Genomic DNA, 12,397 nt, shown 5'->3' on the forward strand with positions numbered 1-12,397 from the left:
GTCTTTCAACTAAGAAAGAAAGGACAAACCACCTAGGACTGAAAGACTTCCGGGAATTAAACGGGATTAGCAGCTATATTGGGAATTAAGTCTCTCACTCTATTACTCTCCTGAATACACTGTATGAGCTACTTCATCAAATAGCACCAACGTTGGAAAAAACGTACAGAGAACTACCGCTTAATTTTAGCGTTTAAATCTTTACTGAAAAGATAACTCATTGGTGTAAGCATAGAAGGATCAGAGATACAAGAAGCACAAAAAAGTTTTCTTGTTAGAAAAGCAAACTGCTCTGGACACTGGTGTTGCCTTATCACTGGCAGCATGTTTGCTGGATGCTACCTCCTGCCACACAGTGGATGAATCATCTGGGTCTCCAACTTCACCTGCCCTGCGCTAGCCCTGCCTACATAGGAGCCCTAAGTGGCATTTTGCCTTGGTAACTGGACGCTACTGGACGCTACTTTTCTCTGTTATCATGTGATAACATGTATATCATGTGATCCAAGTATATTTATTGACATGGAAAAATGCTTGTAAGATACTTTTGAGTGGAGAAAGCAAACTTTAAGATCACATAATCCCATTTTATAATACAACTGCATATTTATAAATATAAACGTAGAAAAGTACTCTGGAAGAAAAGACATCAGGATGTTAATAGGTTACCTCTGGATCATGGATTATGGGCATCTGTATTTCTTTTCTTTTTATAATAAATGTGTATTCATTATGTAATACAAATGAATAAAAAAACTATATGTCATCTTCATATCACAAAAATCTTCTACAGAATATTAAAACTTTTTGATGTTACTGTAAGCAGCTCGAAAATGGTCATTTCTACTTTACTTGATGATGATCAGGAAGAGAGGGATCTATGGAATGGAGTACCAGCAGTGTTCCACAAAGGGACTGGGTGGAGGACATCCCTTAGGGGGCATTGTAACAAGGAGTAAATGTGCTCTTTTATTAAAAGTAGTTATTAAGGATACACATTCAAAAGTGTGTAAGTGGGGACAAAGAGGGCTGTGTGGTCTGACAGCATTAAAGGCCCCATACCCAGAAATCACTCTTGGCAGCATACCCAGGCAACACCAGCTGTGTAGGTCTTTAGGACCTAAGGCAGGAAAAATGGGGAAGAAGCAGTGATTACAATTTTTCTGGGGAAGGAAAAAAAAAGAAAGAGGTACAGAACAAAAGCAATATTTAAAAGCGGTCTGGATTGCACAATGGCAAGAATATTATATTGAGATGGCCTGGGTTATCACTGGAGAAGAGATTACAGGTCACTTCTATTTTCTTCTTTATCTGTATTTTCTACAATGAACATGTGTTACTAGTATAATCCAGCTCTACCCAGCCAAGTGACCTTGGGCATGTTTAATTTCTGGAACCCACCATACTGGCCTATTGTAGAGAACAGATGTGACTATATTAAAGCATGTAGTATAGTATGTGACATAAATAGGCACCCTATAAGTGTTGACAATAAATATTAAGTGTGTGGTCCTTCCTACACCTCCAGCCATACCTCATGATGATCAACCAACTACAGTACCCAGTCATCTCCCAAATCCTGAACTTGGGTTACGATCTCTTATTTTTCTTTCTCTCTGTAATCTCCACTGTTCCAGAGTGGGGAGTGTGGGGCACAAAATAAGGTGATATTCTAGTTGGTTTTAACTTTTTCCCTCTTCCTAGAAGAGGCAGTGGGACATTACTGACACTGCAAGTTTTCAAGGGCCCATTGGCTGCTACAGTACTCCAGCCTTCTCTCTCAAAGCGACATCCAGTATGTGGTTTATTCCACCCAGCAAGGCTGGGAATCTTGGCACATTTGCCTCTGGACCATAATTGGCTGCCTGAATCAAGATTAGATACAACCTGGAAATGCAACACAATGTCCTTTCTGCAGGAGCATGTGATTTGGTACTGGGACGTGTCCCAGCACTGTCCATCTGAGATGCATAATCTTGGATAAGTCCTTTCCTCTATCTGGGTTCTCAGTTATTCCAACATTAAAATGAAGAGGCTGGGTCAAATGAGCTTTAGTGTTGAAACTTTGGCAAGGGTATCTTCATCTTAAAAGCAGGATGATGTTGGGTAGGAGATAGCAGTGCAGTTGGAAACATGGACTACTTGAATGTACAGCCTCCAAGGAAGGGAAGAAATTCCTAGCCTGAGAGCTTCTCAGAAAAGTGGTATCCAGTCATTCTGGAGAGGAGTGCCCAAACAGCACAGATTTCAAGAAGTGGTATATTGCATGCTTGAAAGGAATCCTGAAATACACTGATGGCAGTATTAATGGTCTGTTTCCATTTCCTATATGTAAGTGGAAAAAGAAAGAAAAAGGGAGAAAGGGAGAAGAAGGAAGTAAATTTCTGGGAATCTAGGCTATCATGTAACCTGATCCCACTATTTACTGAAGGAATAAATGACCTACTTGCTCCTGAATGTTCCTCTAACTTGCTTTCCATGGCAAAATATAAGTAAGTATTCTTTCATCTGGTCAGTCACTTCTATAAATTTATATGGATATTTCTCCCTGTTCGTCAGGAGACAATACAGGCTTCTAGTAGATCTTAAAAGCAATCCTCCGGCATTAGTGGAAAAACTAGTGGATCTGAATAAATTCTATAGTTTAGTTAATAGGATTACACCGGGTAATTTCTTAGTTTTGATAAATGTTTGTGAGTTGTGCCAGACGTTAACATTAGGGGCAGATAGATGGAGGTATATAGGAATTCTCTGTACTATCTTAAAAACTCTATTGTAAATCTGAAATTATTTCAGAAAGTTTGCTTAAAAAAAAAAAGTAATCCTCCCTGAACTTTGTGTGTTCCTCTAGCTATTGCTGTCTCTTGGATTTTATAGTTAAGGGTCTTGAAAGTACTCTCTGTATTTGCTGTTTCCACTTCCTCGTTCTCCATTCATACTGACTCTACTGCCTAAACATTTCTAAAGCAGCTCTAGTCAAGATCACCCATTACCTCTTTAACATTTTCATTTTATTATCTTGTTTTTAAATTACTATTTTCTCAATTACAAAAGTAATAAAAGGGGAGCTTGGGTGGCTCAGTAGGTTAAGCATCCGATTCTTGATTTCAGCTCAGGTCATGATTTCAGGGTTGTAGGACTGAGTCTGGAGTTGGGCTCTGTGCTGGGTGTGGAGCCTGCTTGAGATTGTCTCTCTCCCTTTCCCTATGTTCAGATACCTGAATATATACTCTAATTTTCCCTATTTGACTTCCCTACCCCTTTCCACCTAGATGCCCACTGCTAATAGTTTGGTGCATATGCTCTCAACTTTTTCCCCCTTTTATTTAATATACTACATATATATATATTTAGATATTATAAATATGTATATTTAAATGAGAAGATATAAAAAAGCACATTAAGTGCTTAAAAGCAAGATACAGAACACTTTAGTATGGTTACCATACTATTACTACCAGCATATGAGAGTTCATATTTCCTCAAATACTGAATATTATCTAATAAAAAAGCTGCCAACTGTTTAGATTATAATTTATATCTCATAGTTACTTCATTTTTTTATTATTGGCAAGACTAAGCATTTTTTCATATATTTATTATTTCTTCTTTAATTACCTATTCACATCCTTTTACCTCGACTGGCAAATGCAACAGACACTTCTGCTTTATTTTATTTGCTCTCTCTATAGCATTTGACACTACTGACTACTCCTCCCTTTTGATTCTCTCCTTTCATGGCTTCTGTGAGATACCCCTATTTTTCTAGATTTCTTCCCATTTCTCTGGCCACTCCTCAGTTTTTTTTTTTACAGGTTTCCCTTCCTCTGACCCGCCACCCCTATCACATATGCTGGGGTCCCTCAAGGTTCCATCTTAGGTCCTCTTTGCTCAGTTACATATTCCCTGCAGGTGATGTCATCTACCTTCTGGTTTTACCCACCAGCTGCCTATTGATGACTCACATCCTATAACTCTAGCCGGATCTCTCTCTTTACCTGGAATTCTACTTGAGAATCCTAGAAGCATCTTAAACTCATCCTTGTCTAAGGCTGAAGTCTCCTTTCTCTTCTCTTTACCCCTTACCCTTTAATCTGTTTCTTTTCCTGAATCCTCTATCTTGGTGAATGTGACAATCATCTTTTCAAATGTCAAATGTGCCTGTACTCATGTGTCTAAGCTGTGCATGTGTCACATCCTTTGCCACTTTTTTGCCTCCTTTGCTTAGCTAATTCCTATCTGTCCTTTGGATTTAGTCAGGCACACTTCTGGGAAGCCTTTCTTGACATGGCATAGTCCAGGTTGTGAGTTCCTCCTAAATTCTCTAATACCATGAGTATTTCTCTAACATGGTACTCATGGTGCTGTGATTATAAACTCTACTTTCCAAACTCTAAACAGTTCCTTGAAGGCAAGGACCACATCTTATTCCTTTATGTCTTCAGCACTTGGCACCTAAGAGATGCTCCATAAATGTTTGACTACACTCCTAGAAATCTATCTACACTGTCTTGAACCTACTCCAGCCAGGCCTTTATCCTAACACTCTCAAACAGCACAAGGTGACCAATGACCTTCATGTTGTCAAATCCAATGATCAGTTCCCACTTCTTTATGTGTTTGACTCTGCTACTAACTCTCCTTTTAGAAGCACTTTCTTCACTTGGCTTCTGGCACCCATTCTCTTGTTTCTATTGCTGTTTTACTAGTTGCTCCTGCTCAGTCTCTTTTACAGGTTCTTCCTTATCTCTCTAGCTTTGAAACATCAAGGTGCTCCTGAGCTCAGTCCTCAGACCTCTTCTCTTCTATCTACATTCACCCCTAAGTGATCTCATATACCTTATGTCTTTAAATACCACTGATACTTTGATGCGCACACATCTTATCTCTAGACTGCATCTCTTCCAGTTCCAGATTTGTATATACAAGTTCTTATATAACATCTCCGCTTGGAAGTCTTAAGGCATTTCACATTTAACATGCCCCAAACTGAGCTTCTATCACTTTCCCTTCTCTAAACTTGCTTTTACTAGTCTCCATCTTAATTAATTTTTCCAGGTGTTTGAGCTCCAACCACTATTGCCATTCACAATTTTTCTCTTTCTCTACTTTCAGTATAAATCCTGACTACTTCTCATCACTTATATAACTACTACTTCGGCCCAATCCATTGCTAAATCACTGAAATGGTCTTATAATTTGACTCCATGCTTCTGCCATTGTTCCTATAGTCCCTTCCACCTCTTTTTAAAATTTAAGTCAGGGACGCCTGGGTGGCTCAGTGGTTGAGCATCTGCATTCAGCCCAGGGCGTGATCCTGGAGTCCCAGGATCGAGTCCCAAACATCGGGCTCCCTGCATGGGGCCTGCTTCTCTCTCTGTCCATGTCTCTCTGTGTTTCTCATGAATAAATAAATAAAATCTTAAAAAAATAAAATAAAATAAAATAAAATTTAAGTCAGATCACATCACTCCTTTACACACAAACCCTCCAAAGACTCCCAAGTGATCAGAGTTAAAGCTCAGGTCCTCATAGTGCCTATGACTTCACTTTCCTTACTCCTCAAACACATCAAGAATGTTCCTCCCTCAGGTCATTTGCATATGCTCTTCCTTCTACTTGAATCACTCTTCTCCCTGGTTCATATCCTCAGATCTCTGCTCCAATGTCCCCTTATCAGAGGTTTTCTTGGACCACCCTACATTCTATCCCTCTTATCTGCTCTGCATGGTTTCTAAGCACTAATGACCACTTGACACAATTTTTTTTTATTGTTTATCCTTCCCACTATAATGTAAACTCCATGATGGCAGAAATGTGGTTTGTATTTATGCCTAAAACAGTGCTTGGCACATTGCAGGTGATCTGTGAATACTTGCTAAAAGAATGAGTCAAAAGAAAGGAAGGAAGGAGGAAAGGAGGCAGGGGAAAAATAACAGGCAGGAGAGAAAGGAGGAAGAAAGAAAAGAAACCAGCAGTTGAGTGAAATGATGGTAGCTTTTGTTTACAGTGTGCCAGAGTGAATACATTTTTTTTAATTACAGGAAAATTAAGCCTAAGACCTGGTCAGCATTATCTCCTTAGAGAGAACAAATTGACAGGGGCATGTTATGTACTAATTTAAATAGGTTAGGTACTAAAAACTGCCAGGAGGGTATTTTTATAATGCCAGTCAAATGAAAGAATTCTTACCCAAATATGTGAGGTTTTTCCCTCATAAGACTAAATCAAGTAAGATTTCAAGAGAAATCCATTATCCAGCCCAGCTGGAAGCTAGCCAGCAGGGAGAGTGCAGAATGGTTACGAGCAGAGAGCTTGTTCTAAGGGTTTAGCTTTTGATGGATCCTGCAGCTGAGAAATTTGCTAACTAGACGGGGTCAAGAAGTGTGCTTGAAACAAAGAACCCAGAGGAGGACAACAGCTGCACAGCTGCTACCATTTAAATGCAGAAATACAGAAATTCTGGTTGTTTGATTTGGAACACGGGATGAAGCCTCAGGGACCCTGTATTCTACTGTGAGCAGAAGTAGTAAACTCTATTGTTAACCTCAGGCAAAGCACTTGGCCTTCTATCTTTCATTTAACTCAGGGAAGGAGAAAAGGGTTCAAAAGGAGAACCTCAGTTGAAAAATAAGATTCCCCACACCCGAGCCACATTCTCCTGCGTCAAACGTGCACAGATCAGAGCAGCTGGCACCAATGCCCAGTTCAGCTGACGTGGTGCCCACAGAGGCTGCAGGTGGCTGGGCCACACAGGCTCCACTCGGGAAGTTCCACATGCCTCAGAGCTTTTCAATACTTACACTTCTCCTCTTTTCCATGTTTGCTTCTTCAGCTGCTTTCTGGTACCTTCAGAGGAGAGGGGGAGAAAGAGAATGTCCTCAAATTAAATTTATATTTTTACTTTTTTAATATTTAAGAAAACCACTTCTGCCTATGTATTTCTGCCAGCAAGTGTCTTTAATCAACCCTGTCAGAAGCAGCACAAAATTAGAGCGGCCCCCTTCCTGCACTGTTCCAGTCATCTGGTCTGATATAACGGAAAGACCCAAGGTGAGGAGGTCAAAAGCTGGGAAATAACTGGGTAGAGCAGAAAGTCTGGGGTTTAAGTCCCACTTTTATCACTCATTAACTGTGATCTCTGGCAAGTCTCAGTTTCCTTATCTAGAAAATGGCTTTATATATCTACTTTCCAGGTTGCTTGGAAGATTGAGATTACATGTGTAAAAGTGCTTTGGAATTAGTCAGAGGAGGGATGCCTGGGTGGCTCAGTAGTTGAGGTCTGCCTTCAACTCAGGGCGTGATCCCGATCCAGGGATTGAGTCCTGCATCGGGCTCCCTGCAAGGAGCCTATTTCTCCCTCTGCCTATGTTTCTGCCTCTTTCTCTGTGTCTCTCATGAATAAATAAATAAAATCTTAAAAAATAAAAAAGAATTAGTCAAAGGATATAACATTGCATTGATCCAGGATGCACATTTCACCCACACTAATGCCTCTGAAACCTTATAAATTCTTGCCAAATGATGCATAGTCATACTACCTGTACGTGTGTGAATTTAATCTAAGTTGTTGGTATTACCACTTTAGCTTGATGTATTTGATGGTATTGCACATCTTTTAAATGCCACTTAAAATGTCTTTAAAGAAATACAGTATGACTTGGTATTTAAAGAAATACTGGGAGTGCCTGGGTGGCTCAGTGGTTGAGCCTCTGGCTCAGGTTGTGATCTCGAAATCCTGGATCAGTCCTGCATAGGGCCCCCACTGGGGGGTTGCTTCTCCCTCTACCTGTGTCTCTGCCTCTCTCATGAATAAATAAATAAATAAAATCTTTTAAAAAAGAAAAACTGTTTTACTGTTTCAGGTATATATAAGGGTGATAAGTGAGAAAAGTTTATGTGCTAAGCAAGCATTGGTCCTTTTAAATGGCATTATTTTTTCTTAGTGATGCATAAAATAGTGGCAGGGCTACAGTGGATGGCATCTTAAATTTGATAAACAGGGATATATAATTTAATTATTTTAATTTACTTATTTTATCATTTGTATTACTTGGATCAGAAGATCCCTGAGAAACAATGAAATCCCAAGGGTTTTTTTTGGGGGGATCATGTTTTCTCTATTTGAAGACAAAGATAGACTAGGAGGTCTAGGCAGCAGCAAATCCCCAGACTACCCAGAACAACCTTAACCTGGCATCCTCAGGGCCTCTGAGTCAACCACAGAAAGGGTCATCACCCAGAGAATCCCTACCCTGTGACTCTCCTTGAGCCTACAAGACCACCACTCAGCACCAGACCAACCACAGAAAAGGGCCGCTTGTCTCTCTCTTAAGATAGGATTTCTGAATTCACAAGACATTTGGGGAAGGAAAAGGAGGTGAGAGAAAAAATATAAAAAGCAGAATGGGGAAGGGCCCATGCCTCTACCAAAACCAACTTTCAATTAAAAAATACCTTCATAAGCTCAGGCCTTTCTTAGTGTGTGTGTGTTAGACAGGATAGCCTTATTCAAAAATGAAGGCCAGAAAAATGCCCTGGTTCTGGTAACATTGCTTACCTCCTATGTGGGCCTCATCTATAAAATTAAGTGACTGTGTAAGATTTCTAAGGTCTCTTCCAGTTCTGTAACTTTTTTTTAAAAGATTTCATTTATTTATTCATGAGAAACAGAGAGAGGCAGAGAGAGAGAGAGAGAGAGAGAGAGAGAGAGAGAGAGAGAGATAGAGGGGCAGAGATACAGGCAGAGGGAGAAGCAGGCTCCATGCAGGGAGCCCGACTCGATCCCGGGTCTTGATCATGCCCTGGGCTGAAGGCAGTGTTAAACTGCTGAGCCACCTGGGCTGCCCTCTGTCACTGTTTAAATTTTAACAATCAGATATTAAGAAGTGCCTCATTCACCAGGCCAGGCCAGGCCAGGCATCACTCTGAGCAGAGCTTTCTAATAAAGTAGGGTGGAAGACTTCCAAAATTCTCTGGTATTTCATTGACCATAAATAGGTTATGGAAGATAATGGACAAGTAACAAGCTGGAAGGATACCTGGCAGCTTACATTAAAGACCAAAAGCTAATTTTCCTAAATTAAAAAGAACCCTTACAAATCAATAAGAAATCCACAAACAGGGATCCCTGGGTGGCACAGTGGTTTAGCGCCTGCCTTTGGCCCAGGGTGTGATCCTGGAGACCCAGGATCGAGTCCCACGTCGGGCTCCCGGTGCATGGAGCCTGCTTCTCCCTCTGCCTGTGTCTCTGCCTCTCTCTCTCTCTCTCTCTCTCTGTGACTATCATAAATAAATAAGTTAAAAAATATATATATTAAAAAAAAAAAAAAGAAATCCACAAACAAGGGCACCTGGGTGGCTCAGTGGTTGAGTGTCTGCCTTTGGCTCAGCTTGTGATCCTAGAGTCCTGGGATTGAGTCCTACAACAGGCTCCCTGTGGGGAGGGAGCTTCTCCCTCTGCCTATGTCTCTGCTCCTCTCTGTGTGTCTCTCATGAGTAAATAGATAAATAAAATCTTTAAAAAAAGAAAAAGAAAGCCACAAACAACTTAATAGAAATGGGCCCAGATACAAACATACCGTTCACACAAAAGGATGTTAAATGGCTCTTAAAAAAGATGTTCAATTTCAAAGTGAAAATTCAAACACTAAAATTTTTTACCTACGAAATCGGAAAAGATTTTTTTTTTTTAAAAAAGCTAATATGCCAAGGGGAAATTAATAAAACCTCTATGGGAGGCATTTTGTCAATTTTATAAAAATCACAAAAGCACAAATGTTGTGATTCATTGATTGTGTTTCAGAATTTGTCTCACAAGTACAAATGACTTTTATATTAGATTATTTGTCATAGCATTAACTGTAATAATGAAAGACTGAAAATAAGCTGAATGTCCATTATAATATGGGGCAGCCTGGGTGGCTCAGTGGTTTAGCGCCACCTTCAGCCCAGGGTGTGATCCTGGAGATCCAGGATCAAGTCCCATGTCGGGCTCCCTGCATGGAACCTGCTTCTCCCTCTGCCTGTGTCTCTGCCTCTCTCTCCCTCTCTGTGTCCATGAATAAATTAATAAAATCTTTTTAAAAAATTATAATATGTTCATGTATGGAATACTTGCAGCTATGAAAAGAAAAACACTGTGTTTTAATGCCACTGAATTGTATACTAAAAATTGTTTAAAAATTATTATTATTATTATTTTTTTTTTACGATAGTCACAGAGAGAGAGAGAGAGGCAGGCTCCATGCACTGGGAGCCCGACGTGGGATTCGATCCCAGATCTCCAGGATCGCGCCCTGGGCCAAAGGCAGGCACCAAACCGCTGCGCCACCCAGGGATCCCTAAAAATTATATGTTATGTATATTTTACCACAATTAAACACAACAAACAGCATGATATTGGTGTAAAGACACATATAGATCAGTGGAATGGAACAGAGCCCAGTAATATAGTCGAAGACTTCTCAATAAAGGTGCCAAGACCATCTAACAGGGTAAGGATGGTCTTTTCAACAAATGATGCTGGGAAAACTGGATATCCAGGTGCAAAAAAAAAAAATGGCTTTGGACCCTTACCAAACACCATATACAAAATTAAGTCAAAATGAGTTAAAGACCTAAGTGTAAGAACTAAAACTATAAAATTCTTAGAAGAAAACAGGGACCAATCTTCATAATGTTGACTTTGGCAATTTTTTCTTGGAATAAAAGCATGGGCAACAAAAGAAAAAGTAGACAAAATGAACTTTAACAAAGTCTGTGCATCAAAGGAAACCACCAAGTGAAATGGCAATCCACGGAATAAAAGAAAATATTCATGAATCATACATCTGAGAAGGGATTAGCATTCAAAATATACAAATTTTAAAAAATAGCATGGGATAATATTGTACATACTATTCTTTTAAAAAAAAAGATTTATTTATTTTAGGGGAAGAGGGGCAGAGGGAGAGGGAAAGAACCTCAAACAAACTCCTCTCTGAGTGTGGAGCCCAATGTATGGCTCGACCCTGGACCCTGAGATCATGACCTGAGCCAAAACCAAGAGTCAGATGCTCAACTGACTGAGCCACCCAATTACCCCTATGTATACTATTCTGCATCTCTCTTTCTCCATTTTCGAATACTTGAGTTTTCATTCAAGCAATATGCTCTAAGCACTAGAGAAAAAATAGTAAAATAACCAAAAGAGATACAGTAACATAAGCATAAAACATATATACACAGGCTACACACACACACACACACACACAGAGCAATAAATCCTTTAAAGGAAAAGAACACAGTACTAACAAGGCAACCAAATTGAGAAGGCAGTGGGTGGGGGGTGTGTGTGTGTGTGTGTGTGTGTGTGTGTGTGTGTGTGTGTGTTGTATGTCTGAAGAAAAGTCTTGTTGAAAAACTGACCTTTAGACTGAGATCTGAGGTTTGATCAGAGGAGTTAGCCAGGCAAAACAAGGCAGGAAAAGCATTCCAGGCACAAAAAAATAGTGCATGCAAAGGCCTCAAGGCAAGAAAGCATCTCCGGTATACAAGGTACACAAAGAACTCCAGTGTTGCTGGAACAGAGTGGGAAAGGGAGAGGGAAAGAAATGGTGCAGAGAGGCAGGGCCATGGTGAGCATTCTGAATATAATCCTAGGTACAAGGAATGGTTACTGACCCAATTTATGTTTTTAAAAACTTCATAAAAAATAAAAACTTCACAAAAATAAACTCAAAATGGATGAAAGACCTAAATGTGAGACAGGAATCCATCAAAATCCTAGAGGAGAATGCAGGCAACAACCTCTCTGACCTCAGCTGCAGCAAATTCTTGCTAAACACGTCTCCAAAGGCAAGAGGGATAAAAAAAAGCAAAAACTAACTATTGGGATTTCATCAAGATAAAAAGCTTTTGCACAGTAAATAGTCAATTAAACTAAAAGGCAACCTATGTAATGGAAGAAGATATTTGCAAATATCTTATCAGATAAAGGGTCAGTATCCAAAATCTATAATGAACTTATCAAATTCAACCCCAAAATACAAAAAGTCCAGTCAAGAAATGGACAGAAGATATGAACAGACATTTCTCCAAGGAAGACATACAAATGGCCAATAGACACGTGAACAAATGTTCAACATCACTCAATGTCAGAGAAATACAAATCAAAATCACGAGATACCACCTCACACCTGTCAGAATGGTTAAAATTAACAACTCAGGAAGCATGTTGATGAGGATGTGGAGAAAGAGGAACCCTCTTACACTGTTGGTGGGAATGCAAACTGGTGCAGCTACTCTGGAAAACAGTATGGAGGTTCCTGAGAACCTCCACAGAGCTACCCTACAACCCAGCAATTGCACTACTAGGTATTTATCCAAAGGATACAAACATAATGATTTGAAGGGG

The 12,397-nt window shown here is 39.8% G+C and overlaps 1 protein-coding gene across 6 annotated transcripts in view; it reads right to left on the reverse strand.

Annotated features, from left to right (window-relative positions):
• The window catches only part of LIMA1 (LIM domain and actin binding 1), an 88,439-nt gene that overhangs the window by 35,797 nt on the left and 40,245 nt on the right, over window positions 1–12,397 (reverse strand). For all 6 annotated transcript variants that reach the window (XM_038577636.1, XM_038577635.1, XM_038577634.1 and 3 more), the window contains exon 3: window positions 6,804–6,849. In XM_038577636.1, the coding sequence (XP_038433564.1) occupies window positions 6,804–6,849 (46 nt within the window). The remainder of the gene's footprint in view (window positions 1–6,803; window positions 6,850–12,397) is intronic.

Source organism: Canis lupus, chromosome 27 (assembly GCF_011100685.1).
Source record: "Canis lupus familiaris isolate Mischka breed German Shepherd chromosome 27, alternate assembly UU_Cfam_GSD_1.0, whole genome shotgun sequence".
NCBI lineage: Eukaryota > Metazoa > Chordata > Mammalia > Carnivora > Canidae > Canis > Canis lupus.